Source organism: Melanerpes formicivorus, unplaced genomic scaffold, assembly GCF_026170545.1.
Source record: "Melanerpes formicivorus ecotype bairdi unplaced genomic scaffold, bMelFor1.0.p_v2 SCAF_15, whole genome shotgun sequence".
Lineage (NCBI taxonomy): Eukaryota > Metazoa > Chordata > Aves > Piciformes > Picidae > Melanerpes > Melanerpes formicivorus.
In genome coordinates, this window is record NW_027142367.1 from 19,091,500 (window position 1) to 19,114,398 (window position 22,899).

Below are 22,899 nucleotides of genomic sequence, written 5' to 3' on the forward strand. Positions count from 1 at the left end.
TGGAAGAATGTTGTCTTGTTGTCTGCTCAGAGGTGGATGTCCCGCTGCAGTCAGTGAGGTTGTGTTCAGTTACCCATGGTGAGGAGCTGATACATTGTAGTCTGTTATTTCCCACCCTCCCACAAATGTTTATACCAAAACAAAAGGCAGAATTACTTGGGATCTGGGGTTGTTCAGCCTGGAGAAGAGGAGGCTCCTGGGAGACCTAATAGCAACCTTCCAGTACCTGGAGGGGTCCTACATGAAGGATGGGGAGAGAATGTTTATTTACAAGAGCCTGCAGTGACAGGACAAGGGGCAATGGCTTCAAACTAGAAAAGGGCAGGTTTAGACTGGATATCAGGTCTTCACTATGAGGGTGGTGGAACAACAGAACAGGTTGCCCAAAGAGGTGGTTGAGGCTCCTTCCCTGGAGGTATTCAAGGTAAGGCTTGACAGGGCTCTAGGCAACCTGATCTAGCTGAGGATGTCCCTGCTGACTGCAGGGCAGGGTTGGACTAGATAACCTTTGTAGGTCCCTTCCAGCCTGGGCCATTCTATGATTCTATGATTCTGTGATTATGGAATAGCCAACCACAGAAGGAGAGAAAGCAGAAATAAAATGTTTAATTTAGCAATCAAAATGGGTCAGTGGTGTGACTATATGTATGGTCAAAAATGAAATCTAAATATTGATCTGTTACAAAGCAAGATTGTCTTAGAAAGCACAATACTTTATTTAGTGAGGTGGAGAAGTGTGCTGTTGAAGCACATGTGGGTATCATTGCTAGTGTATTTGTAGCATGATGAGTATGACTGAAATAGCAATTTTTTGTCATTTAAATGTGTGGTTTTCCTCAGTCTTGTCTTCCTCCAGGAGCTTGTGAGTTCCTTCACTGCTGTGACCTGAAGTGCATGAGAGGTGGTGCAAGGAACTTAACGTTGCCTTGTCACCAGAGACTAATTCCTCTGACCTTGTAACATGAGTTTCTGGAAGTGCAGAAGTCAAAGGTTGAAGACAAATGCTTTTGGTGTTACCTGGGCTAACACTGGTTGTGACATTATTAAATCAATTCACCACAACAAATTTCAGAGATGGGAATCATCAAAAATCACACAATTCAGACATAAATCAGTAGCTTTTACTACCAGTAGTTATGTTTTCTGTTACTGTACAAAATTGCACATATCTTAGGTCACATGGCTTTGTGCTCATGTGGACACTGCAACCTTCATGACTGACTTTATGCCAGTAAATTTGTTTTCAATACTACTACCTGAGTACTTGAAAGCCTTATTGTACATATTTAATATTTTGAAGATTAGTGTTTTAATTTCAAAGTTTGCACCATCATTTACAGTTCCTTGCCTCTTCTTTGGTTTGAACCTAGCAGGGTGGTGGCACCTCCTGAGCTAGAGGCCATATGGTGGTGTTTGTCAGAGCAGAGCCTCAGCTAATGCACTCTCCAAAGAGGCAGTGTGTGCTTCTCATCTGTGCTGAAGTGCAGGGGTTATTGGCTGAAGTTCAGTAGCAGGTTGTGTGTACGAGTGGCTCCTGGTGCAGGGCTGCCTGGTGCTGGGGGTTGCAGCAGTGGTGGATGGACAGAGGTGCGTGTCATAGCAGGTCATTGTTGCGGTGCGCCATACACACGTAGGCAAGAAAGAGAGGTAAAGAACCTCCCAGCAAGTGTCCGTATAGTTGTTGGGATGTAAGGCTTGTTAGATCTGGAAGAAAACAAGAAGAAGAAATGCTAAGAGTATTTGTAAATGTCTGTAAATTTGTAGTTTTATTCTAACTGTAGCAAGTCTTACACACATAACACACGGGGGGGGAAATCACAACACAAGCCTCTTAGGTAAAACAATAAAGTATTTAAGTTGAAGACCAATGAATAAACAAGATCTGTCAGGACACTAAGAGAGTAGCTACAAAACAAGGGAAAAAGAAATGTTATTTCTTTGTGCTTAGATGTCTTACCAATCAGCAAGTAGATACTTTCAGACTGTTCCCAAGATTTCACCAGCATGAAAAATGAGTATGAGGCATTGCTGTGTGAAATGTATGGTTAGTAGAGGATTTCATGTTTCAACAGTAGCATTTGGGGCCTGGTTTTGCAGTCCTTGCTGCTACAAATGAGGCTGTTAGAATTCATAACAGCTGGGGGAATGAGTAAAGATCCTGTGACCAGAGTTTGATATGGTGCTGTTATACTTCATACAGAGATACATATAGGAGTATAAAGTGAAATACTTATTCTTTTTTTGGTGCATCCATCAGTAAGTGAGTTTGATATTAGTGTAGTAACATCTACATGAGTTCTGTAAATAAATTTAAATATTATTTATTCTGAATCTCAGTTCAGGTTATATTCTAGTCCTTGCCCTGAGTGTTGTTTACACAGTTTGAAGTAAGCAGTTGCTAGGAGAAAATGTATGTATGTCATCTAGATCATGTCCTTCCTCATAAGTACTTAACCAGAAACAAAACTTATAGTACCTTGCAAAATTGCTGTAGAAAAGGCTTTTATTCATGGACACACAGCTGATTTTGGAGGCATTTTGACAGCTGCAGTCTTCGATAGGGATTCTTGAATTTCACCTGCAAACCACACTAATCACAGAAATCTTTTGAATTCTGGAGCAGAAAGGCTATTTCACTTCTCACATTGGGGCTGCCTTTTAGCTTGCTCAGTCCTGTGAGCCCAGTGTGTTGCTGTAAGCGTGATTTATAGTTTCCTCAGTCTGCTTCAACTAACATATTTCTCAATTTAGTAAAAGAAATGCCATGTAGTAGCGTGATTGAGAGTTGTTTATGAAGTTAATGCTCCACATAACAGCTTCTTATAGTGAAAGAAATCCTCTTTTGATTCGACTTAACTTTTGACAATTCGGAAATGTCTTTCTGGGATCTCTGTGTGCAATGGGTTTAGAGTATGTTATTGCTGACTGACCTTTAAGTACATTAATTTTTAACTTCCTTTTCATTTCCCTCTGTTTCCAGGAAATTGAAGACCATGTGGCATTTTTAATAACTGTTCCAACAGCCCTAGCAATTTTTTTTGCTATATTTATCCTTGTCTGCGTAGAACCTGTATTTAAGAAGCTGCTTCGTATATTTTCTCTGGTGGTCTGGGTGTGTCTTGTTGCCATGGGATATCTCTTTATGTGTTTTGGAGGAATCATCTGCCCCTGGGACCAGGTGAGACTGTCACTATTATTAATTTTACTTACATTGGGTACATTTACAAGGACTGTTCTATGCAAAAGCACTCACATTAATCTTTGTGAGATATTTCATAAGAAGTTTTCATGATTGCTTGCATGCTGAAGCTTTCCACATCTGCTTCATAAGTACTGAACTGGTGGGCATACTTAAGATATGGCAAGTTTTGGAGATTTTTACTTTTATATTTTTAAACTCCTTTGTATAATGAACATTTGATTCCAGTCACCAGCTTCTTTGTATGGTGAATATTTAATTCCCGTGACAAATTAACCTGGCAGAAGTGCTAGTTTTCTTCAAGAGTCTTCCACAGCTTGGTGTATTTGAGCGCTCAGTGCAGGCTTTCTGTGATCTTCAAAATGATATCCACCAACACCTGAGAATAAATGGACTGAGAGTTTCTTTACATTTCCAAGGAAATGAATGAGTGGAGAAGCAAAATTGTTAAAATGTTGTGATAAAGACGAAGCAAAAACATAACAGCATCTGAACAGCAGCACTTTTGAAATACCAATAAATGATGCACAGTATCCAGCATTGCAACTGATCGATTCTTCTGTGTTCTGCCATATCCTTTTCTTTTTCCTAAACCTCTCTGCATTGAAATATTCATAGTTTCATAGTTTCATAGTTTCATAGTTTCATTCAGGGTTGGAAGGGACCACACGGATCATCTAGTTCCAACCCCCCTGCCATGGACAGGGACACCCCACACTAGATCAGGCTGGCCAGAGCCTCATCCAGCCTGCTCTTAAACACCCCCAGGGACAGGGCCTCGACCACCTCCCTGGACAACCCATTCCAACTCCTGATATAATAATTGTAAAACTCATCAAAGGATGGAAAAAAGCATTAAAATATATCACTGTGTCTTCTCAGAATTTCATGCTAAGCCCATGAGTTTGCTGTAACCTTTAAATGGTCCTGCTGTATCTGGGGTCTCTTTTAGGTCTTTAAGATAAACGTGAAAGAAATATTCTGACTTGGTATTCAGATCTCGCAAAGGCTTATGCAAATGCTGAACTTTAAGTATGCAAATAATTCCTTTAAAATCTTTAATTCAAATTATTTAAATTACTCTTGTATGTTGGTAATATTAGTTTTGGAGCCCTTACCTCTCTGAGTGACTTTTCTTATTTTCTTGGAATTTTCAGGGATTAATTAGCTACGAAACCGCTTTTCTGTTGTTGTTTTGTGGCTGGTTTGGGTTTTTTTTTGTGTTTTTGTTTTAAAAGTATTTGAAAATACCAAACCCAGCCACACTTGCATGTAGTAAAGAAGCAAATAACAAGATGCAGTATTTTTCTAGATACAAATTCACCATGGGAGCCCCTTTATCTTTGTGTTATCAAGTGTGGATAATGCACATGGTTTTTGTTTTATTCATTTTCATTGCCACTTGCAAGATGTCATACTAGAATATTTCAGGCTTTGAAGCTTAGATGCAAATAATCCACATTATTTTTTCACTGCAAATCCTACTGAGTTTAATTTTGTTATTTGAGAGAGAGAGGTTAATGATTTTCAAAAGCATGTGATATAAAAGCGATCTAAGAGGGATGCTGGTGTCCTGGTCCTAGGGTTGTATTTGTCTTGCCTTCCTTTTCTCTTAGGAAAAAAGTGAGAATTGCCACAGCATCCAAGGAACATGTCTGGCTGTGAGAGGCAGGAAAGGCTGCAGAGCTCCAGGGAAAGACGTCTTCCTGCAAGCTGCCAAGACACAAGTCCTGTGATATTTTAGTCTGTGCCTTGGTTTGCTTGAGGCAGCGGCTTTGACGAGAGCTGCACAGGCTCCAGCCCCAGCTCCAGTCCACGGTGGGCAATGCTTTCCCAGACAGCCTGGGCCTGGCTGCAGATATGTGGCTGAACTCCACCGTGCAGGTGGTGTTGGCATCTGGCAGGAGAGGTGCCTGTGTACACACTTACAGGTTGTGTGGCTCCCTGCAGTGAGACCATTAGTTTCCCCCCAAACCAATTTCTTTTCCCTCTCTGAATAGCAGTGCTGCTTTGGTGATCACTTTTGTAGGCACTGTGTGAGTTAAGACTAAACTATAGAAACACAGGAACCTTTCTGGGGATTTGGCATCTTACAGAACAGACTAATTGCAGGTTTGATGTTCTTGAATGTTTGTGAAAAAGGCATGAGCAGTAAAATACTGCTGTACGTTCCTGTGATGCTCATGTTTTGATTGCTCTGCATCAAGAACATGTAGGTCAATACTCAGGTTCTCTCTTAGAATTAAACATAAAAGTAATTCTGAAAAATCCTTCCTCAGTCATCACAGAGTTTCTTTGTTGAAATTTTACATATAGTGAATTCTAAAACCATTTTGCTTGGCATATTGGGGTGTTTGTTATTTTTTGTGGTTCCTTTGTGCCTTTTATGAAAGAAAAGAACCAAGACGCAAAATTTAAATGAGTTCTGCTTCAAATACATCTTTGTCAATGTAACTAATTAGAGAATTACCAAAATTAAAAGAGTCAGTTCATGACACTTACTTCCTAAACAAGTGCTTTATTTTCATTTTCTTCAAATTGCAGCCTAACTTTTGTCCTAACCCAACCAAGCTGGCCTGCATCAAGAACAGTGTGGCCAGCAGGAGCAGGGAGGTCATTCTGCCCCTGTACACTGCACTGGTTAGGCCACACCTCGAGTCCTGTGTCCAGTTCTGGGCCCCTCAGTTTAGGAAGGAGGTTGACTTGCTGGAACGAGTCCAGAGAAGAGCAACAAAGTTGGTGAGGGGTTTGGAACACAGCCCTGTGAGGAGAGGCTGAGGGAGCTGGGGTTGCTCAGCCTGGAGAAGAGGAGACTCAGGGGTGACCTTATCACTCTCTACAACTACCTGAAGGGAGGTTGTAGACAGGCTGAGGTTGGTCTCTTCTCCCAGGCAGCCAGTACCAGAACAAGAGGACACAGTCTCAGGCTGCACCAGGGGAGGTTCAGGTTGGAGGTTAGGAAGAAGTTCTATACAGAAAGAGTGATTGCCCATTGGAATGGGCTGCCCAGGGAGGTGGTGGAGTCGCCGTCATTGGAGGTGTTCAGGAGGAGACTTGCTGGGATGCTTGGTGCCATGGGTTAGCTGTTTGGGTGGGTTGGATTGGTTGATGGGTTGGACACGATGATCTTGAAGGTCTCTTCCAACCTGGTTTGGTTTATTCTAAAGTTATTCTAAAGTTTAAAAATACTCTTTTCATCAGGTCTTTCATGTCTTCTGAATCTGAAGCCTTTTAGGAATATGGCATTTCTTAATTGTGCTAGTAGGTACTGAAAGATATTGTACTAGTAGTTACTGAAAGATATTGTACTGGTAGTTACTGAAAGATAAATTTTCTGCATACCACCATTTCTGGAAAGAACATGTCATTCTTTTATTTGTGCACAAGCTTTCTCACTCTAAAAGATATCCCTGCCTGCATTAAATTTTGGCTTAATAATTTTAATGTTGCTTTTGCTTGTTTGCAGCTGTTTTTTTTTTTCCTCTGTTGTCTGAAGGATCCTTAGGTGTGAACTTTTGCAGCTTTTGTTTACAATAAAAATACCACTTCAGATAGACTGTTTGGTTATGAACTCAATATATATTTAATACAGGGCAGCTTCTTCTGAGCCTGAAGGCACATAGCTCAAATAGCTTTCAGGAACAGTAGAGAGCTGAAAATGAAGTGGCTGGTCAGGACCGTTGGGTTTTGGGTTGGTGTGTTGTTTTTTGATGGTGTGGGGTTTTTTTTGTGTTTATTTGTTGTTAGAAAACTGTGGGCTGATGTAAAATGAGTGCAAATCATAATTGTTTCAGCTTTTTGCTTTTACCCTGCAGACTGCTTTTGTCTGTCTGCATTTCCTTGTCTCTTCTTTGGCTGCAGCTACAGTTTTGGAAAGAAAGCTATTATCAGGTAGATATCTGGCTGCTCTTGTGAAGGGGGAAGGCAATGCAGCTCTATAAGGTTACTCCATCCTTAGGGCCAGTCTGCAAGCCCCATGCTGGCTCTGTAATTGCCTGCTGAGCCTAATCCAAAGGCTGTAATTGTCACTAAGTTGTGTGGGCAAATCACAGACCCATTTATATGAGGAGCTAGGATATCTGCACTATCAGGCTTACCAACTAACTTACCCATTCAGTTACTCCAAGCTTTTTTATTCCTACATGTGGACAATGCACAGAAGCAGGTATTTTGGGAGAGTGATATAGACCACCCTAGTGAGGCAGTGGGTGGCTTTACATAAAAAAAAAGTGTGGTACCTGATAAACTTTTTTAAAGAATTGTGGCAACCTTGTCTCATGGCTATCAACCATTCAATTAGGAAGGATGTTGACTTGCTGGAACGAGTCCAGAGAAGAGCAACAAAGTTGGTGAGGGGTTTGGAACACAAGCCCTATGAGGAAAGACTGAGGGAGCTGGGGTTGCTCAGTCTGGAGAAGAGGAGACTCAGGGGTGACCTTATCACTCTCTACAACTACCTGAAGGGAGGTTGTAGACAGGCAGAGGTTGGTCTCTTCTCCCAGGCAGCCAGCACCAGAACAAGAGGACACAGTCTCAGGCTGCACCAGGTGAGGTTCAGGTTGGATGTTAGGAAGAAGTTCTATACAGAGAGAGTGATTGCCCATTGGAATGGGCTGCCCGGGGAGGTGGTGGAGTCGCCGTCATTGAAGGTGTTCAGGAGGAGACTTCATGGGGTGCTTGGTGCCATGGGTTAGCTGTTTGGGTGGGTTGGATTGGTTGATGGGTTGGACACGATGATCTTGAAGGTCTCTTCCAGCCTGGTTTGGTTCATTCTAAATAAAGGTTTATTCTAAATAAACCCAAGTTTCTGTCAGTGCTAAACTTGGCAGAGGAGCCCTTGCTTTTCACTGGTGGCCCAGGGAATTTGGATGCCTTGGTAGGACCAAACGCTTACTACACTGTGTTAGGGGGGAGGGAGGGTTATCAGGTAGGATTTGCAAGACACCTGGCCAGTGTAGATAGGAAAGAATTAGAGCAAAGGAATTCATGCAGAGGCTTGGAAAAGAGCAATTACCTGCTGGCAATTCTTTCCAAATCTGTGATGCAAGCAATAGTGTCTGGAGATGATTTCAGTGAGGAAAGACCCAAGGGAGATGTTTAGAAAGGTGTGTGTGGAAATCAGCGGATGGTGTTTTTGCTGGAGGGTCAGTAATGCAAGACAGCACTGGAGAAAAATGTAACACATTGATTTTGTCATGTTAGGACTTTTCCCTACTCTAGAAAAGACCACCTGTCCTTACAAAACTTAAATCCAGTACCTATCCATAGAATTATGTGTCAAGGAATGAATTTAAACTAGTTTCTCTTGTTTCACTGACAGTGTAGTTATTGTGCAATAGTCACCTTTCCATGTCATCCTCTGACACGTCTGATACTTCTCAGCCTTTTATACAGGGTGTATGTAAATATGTCATAGCACATTGATATCAAGGCATAAAAAGAGCTCTGAAAACATACAGTGGATGATCTAAAAAAGGAGGGTAATTACACAGCATTATACTAGTCTAATGAATTCTATCCTTGCTGGATTTTGGTATTCAGTTCTACTTAATTATAAATATGCTTGCACAATGCAGACACCAGATGTGTTCCTTCTTGGCTGTATTCAGTTACAGCACAGAAATCACTTCAAGCAGGATTTGACACTTCCGTTTATGAAGAAAAAAACCTCCACAGTCATGTGTTTAGAATATGTTTGTCTGGTTTAGCCTGAATGCTACTTTATGAGCTGAATCTAAAGTACTTTTGCTTTTGTTCTGTTTTAATGTGTTGGTATGGGATGGTTCAGTTCAGGCTCTGGAGCAGCCCTGGTTTATGAATTGTGGGCAAATTTTTCTGTATTATAATTCTTATATTTTTTTTATGCTCTCTTAGCACCTGATGCTATCAGTCTATTGTGTGCTGAGAGATAAGGGCCTGCACAGAGTTCAGAGAATCATATAGTGGCTTGAGTTGGAAGGGACACCACCCACTAAAGCAGGTTGCTCAAAGCCTCATCCAGCCTGGTCTTAAAAACTTCTCTGGGCAACGCATTCCAGTGTCTCACCACCCTCATAGTAAAGATCTTCTTCCTAATGTCTAATCTAAATTTACTCTGCTCTAACTTAAAACCATTGCCCCTTGTCCTATCGCCACATGCCCTTTTAAAATGTCCCTCCCCAGCTTTCCTGTAGGCCTCCTTCAGGTACTGGAAGTCCAGAAGGATTATGCCAATTGCTCTTCTCTCATCCACCAATGCTGTGATCCCATCATAAAAAGCCTCCAGTTTTGCCAGGCAGGATGTGCCCTTGGTGAAGCCATGCTGTTTGCCAGTAACCACCTCCTCATTTTACACATGGCCCAGTAGAGTCTTCAGGAGGATCTGCTCTGTTATGTGCACTGAGGTGAGACTGACTAGCCTGTAGTTTCCCAGGTCTTCCTTATCTCCCTTTTTGAGAAGGGGGGTCATGTTTCTCCGTTCTCTGTCAGTGGGAATGTCACCAGTCTGCCATGACTTTCCAAATGTGATGGAAAGTGGCTTTGCAACTTAATCTGCTAGTTCCCTCAGGACCCACTGTTGGATCTTGTCAGGTTCCATGGACTTGTGCACCTTCAGGTTCATTGGATGGTCTCAAACCTAGTCTTTTACAATGGGTGGATCTTCCTTCTCTCAGTCCCTGTCCTTGCCTTCTGTATCTTTGATGATGTGTTAAGAGCCTTTACCATTGAAGAATGAGGCAAAAAAGTCATCAAGTACCTCAGCCTGTCCATATCCTGTGTGATCAGATCCTGCAAGCTCCTGTATTAGGCAGCAGGGCAAATCAATAGGTGTGCAGAAGTGGAAGAATTTTTTACTACAGTTATACCAGGTTCAATTTCTGCACTTTACTTGGGACCTGCCTTATGTAAAGTCAGCCCTGCCTTAAATTACTAGTAACATGTTGTGTGGTTAAGCAGTGCAAAACAAAGGAGTTGGATGTTTGAGAAGGAATGCAGGGCAGTTGTTAGTGAAGTCCCTGCAATGCAGGAAAGAGGGAATGAGTTGCTGCTGTCAGCTGTCTAGCCAGTTCAGAACCTGAAGTGTGGTGGACACTTGATGGTTTCTCATATTTAAGATTATTCAGACTATCAAGAATGAGTATCCTGAGCAAGAAACTAAATTCTGTAGGAGTGTGATTCAGTACCTTGTAGGTGAGTAGTCAGCTGAAAAGGGACATAAGGAAAAGCAGGAGGCTTATATGAAATGGGAAGATGATACTGTGCTTTAGGAGTAAGGGTGACAGAAAAGGAAGAAGCCCATAACCCACAAGTATAAGCCATATTTGCAGTTATATTCAAGGAAGGAGAAGAACAGATGATTTTTATCTTACTATTCATTTTTTTATAGACATAGGAAATCACATGCTTAATAGCAAGATATGTAAATGTATTTATCAAGTCTGATATGGCTATATCTGCATAGAAGACAGAAAAAAGATGAGCTATTAGAGACCTACCAGCAATTAAAATCAGTAATATAGTAGATTGATATGGTGAAATAGTCTGGGTAGCCATGGAAGACCCTGTTAACATAACTAATATGCCATTGTTAATCTTTGACATGGCATGACAATGCACCATGATAGCTGTTCCTAGAAAGAGAACTGATTTCTGTTTTAATTAGGAAAAGCTGTTTTGTAAAAATACCAAACCATAAATCTGTTTTAGTGCCAAATGGAAGAGTAGAAGCACAGTTAAAGGAGATGAGCATTATTAGAGTAACTGTATATATAGGCAAGGGGAAGTGGCAAGTATTGTGACTTCAAAGGCCATCGGTGGGGAGGAAGATTGCTGGCTGAATTTCTCAGGGAGTTATCTGGGGAATGTTTGCCTTTATTAGTGCTGCTTGCTAGTGATGGAGTGACAGCATCACTGCTATAATAAAGTTTGTTGTTCACCCTGTAATGGCAAAAAAATAGAATGCTACAGGGAAGAAAAGAATGACTTGAGGGCTACAGTAATCACAACTAGATGAAATTTAGTAATGTGAGGTGCCTGCACTTGGGATCTAATAGCAGAATTTTCAGCAATTGGCTGGGATCTCATCAGTTGGAAATGAGCAGGGACAAACAGAATGGAGAAGCATTAGCTGGTCACTGGGTCATTAGGATATGTGTCTAGAAAATACTTATGATGGCAAAGAGTCCAGCTAAGGATGAAGGCTCATCTGGATGACTATGTACTTTTCTGATCACCTGCAATTAAAAAAGATAAACTGAAACAGGAACTAATAGAGAGTGACAAGTGAGATCACCAGGAGAAAGGATAGTTTTGAGATTAGAAGAGTTTGACTTGGGTATAGATCAGCAGAAGAGTGGTGTGACTGCCATCTACAGATAATGTGTGACTGCGAACATCAGATTTGAGGAGCAACTACAGAAGATAAAGTATTATTGACACATATACACACAAAAATAAATTGACCAGCCATTAATAAAATTTAGACTGGAAACTGGAATCAATTCCTTAGCCAGTGGGGCATTGCATTTGTGGAATGGCTAATATCCTAAGGATAACAAGTGTTAAAATAATGAATTGTTTTTTGCAGTGGAATGCTGTTCTTAGATGAGAGTCATTGTGTGGTAGCAGGGACATAGACTTCAGTGGTCCAGGAACATCCCTTTACTTCGTTGTTCCTATGCACTGCTTACATCCAGGGACTACTGCGCTAGTTTGAATGACAGTTTGCTTTGAGCCATGCCTGAAGTTCATCTGAAAATTGAAGAGGTGGATTTTCTAAGTTAGAAAAGTTAGTGGCTTTTAAATGTCTTATACTTGCAGCATTCTTCTGGAGCAGTAGTCACAAAGACTAAAACATCACGGTTATAGAATAATTGTGATGTTATAGTGATCACTTCAGCCATTCATTATAGGGTTTATCAGGGAAGCTTAATGTAACATAAAGTAGAAGAGACTGCTGCTGGAAAAGGCTTGCCTATTTATCAGCAGAACCTTATGAAGCCCTTATTTCCTTGCTAGTTTATTTTTTCTCTACTCCATTTCCTGTAGTGATTTTTCCATCTCAGAGTGTACAATTAAGTACAAAGGCTGAGCTGATTGTAGATTACATCAAGATTATTGCATAGTTTATGTGCAGTGTGACATTTGCTGTGCAAGTCATGTGGATGAATTTTGCTAAGAGAAGCATTAAGACACAATAAAAATGTGAGTCTCAGATAAATATGCTGAACTGAATGTGGTAAGATTTTTCTCTTTGATTGGAAAGAACTTAAAAATAAGAATATTAACATTCCTCATAGTACTGAAACTTAAGTAATGCTGATTTCAAATATAATCATTGTGCAGATGTTGCTGAAGTCAGGAGGCTGGATGGCACATGGAAATTAATAGTTAAAGCCATTTGTAAGGTTTCTAATGTGCTTAAGAATTGATTAAACATCAAGAAATAAACATTTAATGATTTCATAGTACATGCTAGTTAATTACTTGTATGATGGAGCTACCAGAATCATAGAATGCCTTTGGTTTGAAGGGACCTTAGAGATCACTTACTCCAACCTCCCTGCCATGAGCAGGGATGCCTCTCAACTAGACTTGGTTGCTCATGGCCTCACCCAACCTGGCCTTGAACACCTCCAGGGAGGGGGCATCCACAACCTTTCTGGGCGACCTATTCCAGAGTATCACCACCCTTATACTGAACTTCTTCTGAAGATCCGCTCTATACCTATTGTCCCTCAGCATAAAACTGTTCCTCCTTGTCCTGTTGCTAGACCCCTGTATGAAAAGTCCCTCTCCTGCCTTCCTGTAGGTTCCCTTCAGGTATTGGAAGGCAGCTGCAAGGTCCCCCTGGAGTCTTTTCCTCTCCAGGCTGAACCACCCCAGCTCCCTCAGCCTAGCCTCATAGCAGAGGTGCTCCAGCCCTTGGATCATCTTTGTGGTCCTCATCTGGACTAGTTCCAGCAGTTTCATGTCCTTCTTATGATGAGGACACCAGAACTGGATGCAGTATTCAAGGTGGGAGTCTCACGAGAACGGAGTAAAGAGGAAGAGTGACTTCTCCTGATACGCTAGCTACACTCCTCTTGATGCAGCCCAGGATTCAGTTTACAGTTTCCCTTCTGGGCTGACTGAGTATGCTGCCAGCTTATGTTGAGCTTCTCATCAATCAGCACCCCTGAGTCTTTTTCTTCAGGGCTGTTTTCAATGTACTCTGCAACCGGCCTGTATTTGTGCCTAGGATTGGCTAGACCTAGATGCAGGACTTTGCGTTTTAACTTACTGAACTTCAAGCAGTTGTCACTGCCCCTCTTCTAAACCCTGTCAAGATCCTTCTGGATGGCTTCAAGTGAGTTCACATGCTCTTCAAGTGAGACACTATCACTATCAAGTGAGACACTATCCAGAATTTCCTGTTAGCAAGTAAAATATAGGGTAGCCATGCAAGCATTTCTTTTCATTGGAATTGTTATCCCCTCAGAAATGTGACATTTTACCAGATTTCTAGGATGGAAGTTTTTGGCATCACACTGCATGAGCCTCATGGATTCAGTTCATTGATTTTGCTTGTCTGCCTGCCTTGGGAAATCTTGTAACTTACTATGGTCATTGATATTGTATGTTTCTGGTTTTGTGAATTGGGTAATGAAGGGGTGTATCATCATAGATCCTGACCTTTGGTCGCCATCTGTCTCAAATCTGTTCCTGTTTGCAGTTTTCTAGTGCTGTAATAGTTCAGCTAGTGAGCTGGTACACAAAATAAAAACACAATAGATGGTGAAAACATTTCCTACAAGCTGCATGAGAAGACCATAATTTACTCGTTTGAAGGTGTTCCCTGCTTCCTGTAGCTTTTATGAAGTTTTAGACACAAATGGTGCTTAATAAACCTTTATTTAGAATAAACCAAACCAGGTTGGAAGAGACCTTCAAGATCATAGTGTGCAACCCATCAACCAATCCAACCCACGCAAACAGCTAACCCATGGCACCAAGCACCCCAGCAAGTCTCCTCCTGAACACCTTCAATGACAGCAACTCCACCACCTCCCTGGGCAGCCCATTCCAATGGGCAATCACTCTCTCTGTATAGAACTTCTTCCTAATATCCAACCTGAACCTCCCCTGGCGCAGCCTGAGACTGTGTCCTCTTGTTCTGGTGCTGGCTGCCTGGGAGAAGAGACCATCATCAGCCTGTCTACAACCTCCCTTCAGGTAGTTGTAGAGAGTGATAAGGTCACCCCTGAGTCTTCTCTTCTTCAGGCTGAGCAACCCCAGCTCCCTCAGCCTCTCCTCACAGGGCTGTGTTCCAAACCCCTCACCAACTTCGTTGCCCTTCTCTGGACTCATTCCAGCAAGTCAACCTCCTTCCTAAACTGAGGGGCCCAGAACTGGACACAGTACTCGAGGTGTTGGATTGGTTGATGGGTTGGACACGATGATCTTGAAGGTCTCTTCCAACCTGGTTTGGTTTATTCTAAATAAAGGTTTATTCTAAATAAAGGTTAATAATTCTTGGTATCTGGATTGTCACAGGACCATGTCTTTTAGTCTAGAAGGCAGGTAACAGAATTGCTCTCCATGTGCTTACATTTTGTAATAGCTAGCTGTGAACTACCTTTCAGTTTCACTTGCCAGTATACAAATCTACTGTGCTATGCAGGTATTAAGAAAAGCACTGCTTACCTTAAATTACCTTAATATTTGAAACAAAGGTCTGCAGGCCACAAATTTGGGGACAAGTAAGCTGCTAGGTTTATAGAGCTTTATAAATGTAGGAGATAGAGACACAAAAATAGGTTGGATATAGTAAGGCTCACTCAGTATGAACTCTACTAGATGTGTAAGTTTTATATGTTCATATGAAAAAGAAATTGTAACATTGTAGTAATAAAATTGTAGAGCTAAATGCACACATGTAACTGCCAGAACTGTTCCTTTATGATTTACAATGTGGTTTAAGTTCAGTTTTTGAGAATAATGTGCAATTAAAATATAAGATATATATGTAGTTATACATTATAAATTGTAGGTTTATTGAGAACTACAAAGCAGGTGTGCTTTCAAGAGATTATTTGTATTCATGTGGTGATTCGGTTTATTTTACTATGTGATTTTTTGTGTATAAAGAACTTTATGTTGCTTCTTTACCAGGACCTAATTTTTGGTTTTATTGGCTTAATTCAGCAATAGACTGTGTAGAAAAAATAATGGATCAAGACAATAGTCAGTTCATTGAAGAGATTACACTGTTGCTGAGGGACAATCCCAGAAGTATTTCATCTTTCATGATTGAGCTACCTTTAGGTAATGTAGGAAACTGCTTTACATGTTGATGGGAGAAGAGTTGAGAACAGAAAAGACAAGAGGACTCTGAAAGGTTTCAAAAGCATCTGTTTTCCAAAAGGGAACCAGTAACTTCTTGAAAGATCCAAATCAGGCAGAAGGACACATCCCCCAGCTTCATTATTGTGAAAATTGTGTTATCATGCAACACAGCATGCCCTGTTGTGCTAATTAAGAAAAAGGTACAGTTCTGTTACTACTGCTAAACTCAGTCCTGATTTCATAGAACCATAGAATCATAGAACTACTGAAGCTGGAAGAGACCTCTGAGATCATCAAGCCCAGCTGCTCCCCTGGAGCTCACAACTCCATCTAGTTCCAAACCCCCTGCCATGGGCAGGGGCACCTCCTGCTAGAGCAGGCTGAGGATTGTTTGGGATGTAGGCTATCCCCACTGATCCCTTGCTCATAGAACCATAAACAAGGTTGGAAGAGACCTCAAAGATCATCAATTCCAAGCTGTCACCCAAGACCTCCTGGCTACTAAACCATGGCACCGAGTGTCACCTCCAATCCCCTCTTGAACACCTCCAGGGACAGTGACTCCACCACCTCCCTGTTCAGCTGAGACATTCAAGAAAACACAGACATTTGTGTCTCCACTAGGAAAGAGAGGAAACAACACCAAATACCTGATTTCTGTGAGCCAGTATAGAAAGGCAGATTCAGTTCAGCCCTCAGATGCATCCCCAAGGCCTCACCTCACGATTCCTCTTTAACTTTTACACCTCCTGCTTTCACTGCTCTTTCATTTTACTGCAACTGTTCCTAGCTCCTGCCTGTCCTGGGCACAGCCTGATTGTCATTCCATGCACCAGCTTCAGCAGCTTCATACTATAAACTTGTCATAAAATAGCATAAATGTCTTAAGTTCTTGAATGATATTGTTCTGGCAGATATAGTTTGAACAGTTTAGAACTTGGCTGCATATTAATCATGATGAATTCAAGATTTCATTTTTCTTATTTGCTTCTTGTACATACCACTTCAGTTAAAATACATAGGTATATAAATTCTCTGTCTTACTTTTCAGGGCATTATCTTTGCTTAAGTTGCCAAATCTGAATCTCTCCTTAAATGTTCTAATTTCTATAACACCTGACTGATTCACAAATCTTTCTTTTCTAAGAATCATATTCAATATGGCAGGTGGAGTGATGACTTGGATAGGAGCTGCAGTCTGCCTCATTCTTCATGTGGCACTGCAAAGTAATTTGCATGTTGTAATCTGCAGAGTCTCTTTCCATATCAATGCTTCCTGGATTTCTTCCATGTTGTAATATCACGATTTTTAGTTTTATCAGTGTGGCATTTCTAGCATGAATGTCCTGTGACTATTTTCAGCTTGGTTTGGTTATTTCTCAGTTCATTTGTATTCCTTCTCCAGATCTTCCTTTCATAGATTTCCTCCTAAATTTACATCACTTTCTAGTATTTACCATGACATTTGTCTTCTCTCCCACTTATTAAAGACTTCCCTTCTTCAATTTAGTTCATTGTTATTATTAACGCCCCATTTTCTTTCTGTCTTACAGTCACCTGTAGTCTTCATAACAGTATTTTGTGCCTCATTCAATATGGATGAGTTTATGTAAACAACAAGTTTTAGGTGTTATTAGTGTCAGTGATAGTGTTGCAAGTTCAAATACGTGAGGGCTCAGTTACAGTTCTGTCATATTCCTGTTGACCACACTTGCAATTCTTCCCCCCTCAAAAGAAGAAAAGGAAAAAAAGCTGTGTGGCAAGTTTTGGTTCCCCCTCCCCTCTTTTTTTGTATTATAAGCAAGGGAAAGATTATGGCTTTACCTTCTGCATTCTTCAATTTTTGTTTTGTTAATTTGGGATAGAATTGATCCTAAGTAAATAGGATTGTATTTCCTATGAGGCAGTATTGCATATATTTTTTTATATTATGATGTTGTTAGTCTTGATTATTGACATTTTTTTTTCCAAATAATTTGCAGTGATTCTGGAAATTGATTGAACAGTCTTTCATATACAGAAGGTGAACATCTAAGTCAATCATAAACATACAGGTGCCTGAAAACTTCTGCTTTCTTTTTCTGTAAACACTTAAGTAAAAAAAATCTTATCACAATTAAATGAGGTAGAGATTTGAGCAAGCCATTTATTCTACTGCCACGCTCTGATTACCCATTATGGCTGCATATGTTATCTAATGACAATTTCTGCCAGTGTGTACATATTACTTACACAGATACATAAACAACTGTAAGATGGAGTTTTAAATGGCTTTCACATAGATGAAATTACAGTCTTACTTAGATACACATAAGGATCTTTCTCAGGTCCAATGTAGATAAACTTGCCAGGTCTACTGGATGACACAAGGTCAAGGGACAAGACAACAAGAGAAGGGAAGTCTGTATTCTTCATGACATTGGTTTGTATATTTAGTTCCATTGATAGACTGTGCTGGTGCACAAGAAAAATTAAGAAAGATCATGTTTCTGTGCTCAGATGAAGACAGGAAAGCTAAATCCTGATTGATAACAAAGCTTTGAATGCAGTGAAGTGCAATAAATGCCAAATGCCTATTGTTTTTTTAGCAAACAGTTTTTCTGCTTCTGTTGTGTTTTCTGTTTTTCTGGGAGCTAGACAATAGATGTTACTGATCAGCAGCATCACATGAGGATGGTTGAAGGGAAAGGTGAAGAAGAGTTGAGTTAAAACTGTAAAAGAAATAGTCATTAGTTAGGCATAAGTTAGTGTAACACCATGGTAAATCAAACCCCTGGTTGAGCAAGCAGGGAAATAGAGCTTCAACTCTTGTTATTTGAAGACTCAGTAGCAGTAGATAGAAATGGGATGGCAAACAACAGCCTGCAAAAATACTAAAGGAGTTGTAAAAATTGAAACGATTTTAAAATACAGAAGGTCAACAGTATTGGGTAGTCTTATTTTCAGATGACTGTGGTAAGGGTTCTTGCTGTTAAAGAAATTGCCTCCTCAATGCACTACATCAAGTACTTTACATGCTGAAATTTATTTATTTAGAACCTAACAGCACACTAATATAAATATGACTGCACAGGTGTCTAAAAAATATAATGCTAGCTAGAGGGGTAAGTGTTTGGAGTAGCTTAATTTAAATACAGAATAGAATAGAATAGAATAGAATAGAATAGAATAGAATAGAATAGAATAGAATAGAATAGAATAGACCAGGTTGGAAGAGACCTTCAAGATCATCGCGTCCAACCTATCACCCAACACCACCTAATCAACTAACCCATGGCACCAAGCGCCCTGTCAAGTCTCCCCCTGAACACCTCCAGTGACGGCGACTCCACCACCTCCCCGGGCAGCCCATTCCAGTGGGCAATCACTCTCTCTGTGTAAAACTTCCTCCTGACCTCCAGCCTGAACCTCCCCTGGCGCAGCCTGAGACTGTGTCCTCTTGTTCTGGTGCTGGCTGCCTGGGAGAAGAGACCAACCTCTGCCTGTTTACAACCCCCCTTCAGGTAGTTGTAGAGAGCAATAAGGTCACCCCTGAGTCTCCTCCTCTCCAGGCTAAGCAGCCCCAGCTCCCTCAGCCTCTCCTCACAGGGCTGTGTTCCAAGCCCCCCCTCACTAACTTTGTTGCCCTTCTCTGGACTCGTTCCAGCAAGTCAACCTCCTTCCTAAACTGAGGGGCCCAGAACTGGACACAGGACTCGAGGTGTGGCCTAACCAGTGCAGTGTACAGGGTCAGAATGACCTCCCTGCTCCTGCTGGCCACACTGTTCTTAATGCAGGCCAGGATGCCATTGGCCCTCCTGGCCACCTGGGCACACTGCAGGCTCATGTTCATCCTACCATCAACCAGCACCCCCAGGTCCCTCTCTGCCTGGCTGCTCTCCAGCCACTCTGACCCCAGCCTGTAGCACTGCATGGGGTTGTTGTGGCCAATGTGCAGAACCCGGCACTTGGATGTGTTCAATCTCATGCCGTTGGACTCTGCCCATCTGCCCAGCCTGTTGAGGTCTCTCTGCAGAGCCTCTCTACCCTCCAGCAGATCAACTCCTGTCCCCAGCTTGGTGTCATCAGCAAATTTACTGATGATAGACTCAATGCCCTCATCCAGATCATCAATAAAGATGTTAAAGAGGATGGGGCCCAGCACTGATCCCTGGGGGACTCCACTACTGACTGGCTGCCAGCTGGCTGTGGCACCATTCACCACCACTCTCTGGGCTCAGCCTCCAGCCAGTTCCTAACCCAGCACAGAGAGCTGCTGTCCAAGCCATGGGCTGACAGCTTGGCCAGGAGCTTGCTGTGGGGGACGGTGTCAAAGGCCTTGCTGAAGTCCAGGTAGACTACATCCACAGGCCTCCCCACATCCACCAGGCGGATCACCTGCTCGTAGAATATGCATAAGAAAGTCATTGTTTATAGACAAAGTCTGGTGTTGAATTCATGCAATATGAAGTTGTACATTAAACTTGTCACAATTTTAGAATTTGTTCTAATTCTGGGGAAAAAAAAAAAAAAAAACACCAACTCTGCCTAAAAAAGTTCTCCTAATGAAATATAGCTGAAAATGCAGTGGCTTCAACGATTTACCAGTGGTTAAAATGAAGTTTTTTGCTTTTCCTCCAGGCAACTTTTCTGTGTATTGTTATACTTGGAATTAAAAGAAAAAAAAAAAAAACAAACCAAAACCAACAACAACAAAAAATTTTTTAGTAAAATTACTTTTTTAGTATCCCCTTACCTGAGAAAGTAGTCAGGAATAAACTGTAGAGTAGCTCAGTGATCTCCCAACACTTGCTTAAAACTTCAGTACTCTAACCTCTCTTTCAGCCTGAGCATTCTTAACCATGAGAAGCCATCACCTAAACTGTAACTGCACACTGAAAGGCTTGTAGCTGGGTCTATGCAATTAAAATGAGGAGAGGCTGAGGGAGCTGGGATTGTTTAGCCTGGAGAAGAGGAGGCTCAGGGGTGACCTCATTGCCCTCTACAACTACCTGAGGGGTGGTTGTGGCCGGGAAGGGGTTGGTCTCTTCTCCCAGGCAACCAGCACCAGAACAAGGGGACACAGTCTCAAGCTGCACCAGGGGAGGTTTAGACTCGAGGTGAGGAGGAAGTTCTTCACCGAGCGAGTCATTCGTCATTGGAACGGGCTGCCCAGGGAGGTGGTGGAGTCGCCATCTCTGGAGGCGTTTAAGAGGAGATTGGACGTGGCACTTGGTGCCATGGTCTAGTCATGGGGTCTGTGTTGATAGGTTGGACTCGATGATCCTCGAGGTCCTTTCCAACCTAAGTTATACTGTGATACTGTGATACTGTGAAAACGTTGCTCTAGTTAGGTTTCTTCTTACTATTAAGTAAATTATTACCTGAAGATCCCATTTTTCATTTCTCAAACTAGTGACACTTTCCTAATGTCAACATTTTTCTGACTAGAGATATTGAAGTATTTTTTTTATGTTGAATCAATTTTCTGTAATTTTAATATTTAGGCCTATACATGCTGTGTTGATTGAAACATCTCGGATGGGTGTGATTTAGCAAATAATTTTGGTTGAGCCTCTTGAGGGCAGGAAAAGTAGTGGGTGACACAAGTCTATTAATAAGGCAGTTAAACTTATTCATAATTTCTGAAGTGTTTCAAATTGCCATTTCACTAATTTTCATTTAAACTTGCACAATAGTGTATACCTGAAATATTCAGACAACTTTGTTGTATTATTAGAGAGATCATAATAAAAAAATATGGAATGAAAAGACCTTTAATGGCTGAGTGAATGTGAATGTGTAAAAAGCAACCATAGTAGAGGAGATCAGCAGTCATTGTCATCACTGATTTTTGAAAGCTTCTTTCCCACCTTGCTGCTTGGTGATTTTATGGTGGGTGGTCCTATTTGATCCCAAAGGTTTGGGAATCACTGCCAGTGGGCCTTGTCAACAATGTAAATTGATCCTGTTGCAATATTGTAGTTAGTACACTGATGCAGCCTCCGGTACTTGAATTAATTTGGATAGAGCTGAAGATATACCCAAAACTACTGTCTGTTTCTATGTGCCCCTGTGTGTGCAGGACCCCTAGAATGGGTCAAGTGTGATGAGGGACAGTGAGTCTTTCCACTGATATATCCAGAGTGGAATCTATCCCAGAATACCATCTCTGATCCAATCTCTCAATCCATCCTCCTAAGAAAAGGCCTTGTTGCGTTCCCAGTCTAGAAAACTGGCTTAAAAGCTGCAAAGGAGCCTGCTGTAGATTGTTCTTTAGGTCTTATTCATTAGAGTTTAAAGCTCTTGCAGTGAGAAAACAATGTTATAGAGGCTGTAATTGGATTACAACAGTTAGAAATTCCCAGGTGATGTATTGCTGTTGTCCACTTTGACATTTACATAGTTTTAATGTTGATGAACTACTGCAGAAGAGCTCAGTTGGGAGTATGTTGCAATCATTAATCCATTGTGTTTGAGCAAGTGTTTCATCATGATTATCAGAAGATATTTGTAAGAATAGAGAAGCAAAGGTACCATATGATCTAGCCTCTTTGCACTCAGGACATAATGGCTTTTCAGCTTTCTCTAAGGGAAGGGAGAACAGCTGAGGAACCAGCTGGAACAATTCCAATGTTCAACAAGGCCTGAGGCCAAGTAGGAGACTTTCCCTGGAGCAGTATCTCTTCTGAACATTCAAGATTGGCAATAGTTCAAAGCCCTCTTTGCAAAATCTCACACCCCTGTTGTCCTTTTCTTATTTCCTGAATCTTCACAGAATCACAGAATGTTAGGGGTTGGAAGGGTTATTCAGTACGTTAACACTCATGTTTGTTTATCTCTGATTACCCTGAATTTGCAAGAGGTAACATATTTGGCCAAATGGCATGCCAGATTGCAATTATTTATTTGAATTGGTATTATTATTGTTATTGTATTTTATTTTTATTTCAGCCCTTTAAAAGCAGTAAGGGACATGGGAAAACTTCAGTATCAGCAGCCAAGACCTTTTGGATTCTGTGCTTAGTCCTGGCTTCCCACTTGATGTGTTTTGATGTGAGAAAGAATCAATTTACCACCTGCAGAATGTGAAGTTTAATAAAATGTCTTCTTTCTCCCCTGCAATAGTGCCCTCTTTCAAGGTGAATTACTTTATCTGGCATCTTCTGCATGTTTCTGTGAAAGAAGCAGCTTTTATGGCTAAAAAAAAGTACTGGTTTGTCTGTATTCATTGCCCAAAGTGATGGTTTTACTTGTAGGAGAACAAATTCAGCTACTTGTAATGACACCTGTAATTTCTGTGAAATACTGAAAATTCCTCATTGGATTAGAGTCCACTGCAAGCATTTACCAGGGAGCCCTCACAAAGCAGAATCCATTTCTTGTCACAGGAACATTTTGGCAACATCTTACTT

The 22,899-nt window shown here is 41.3% G+C and overlaps 1 protein-coding gene across 1 annotated transcript in view; it reads left to right on the forward strand.

The window, feature by feature from the left end:
* ADCY2 (adenylate cyclase 2) overlaps positions 1-22,899 on the forward strand; it is a 230,477-nt gene that overhangs the window by 18,652 nt on the left and 188,926 nt on the right. Inside the window, exon 2 of the mRNA XM_068147738.1 lies at positions 2,981-3,178. Within this exon, the coding sequence (XP_068003839.1) occupies positions 2,981-3,178 (198 nt within the window). The remainder of the gene's footprint in view (positions 1-2,980; positions 3,179-22,899) is intronic.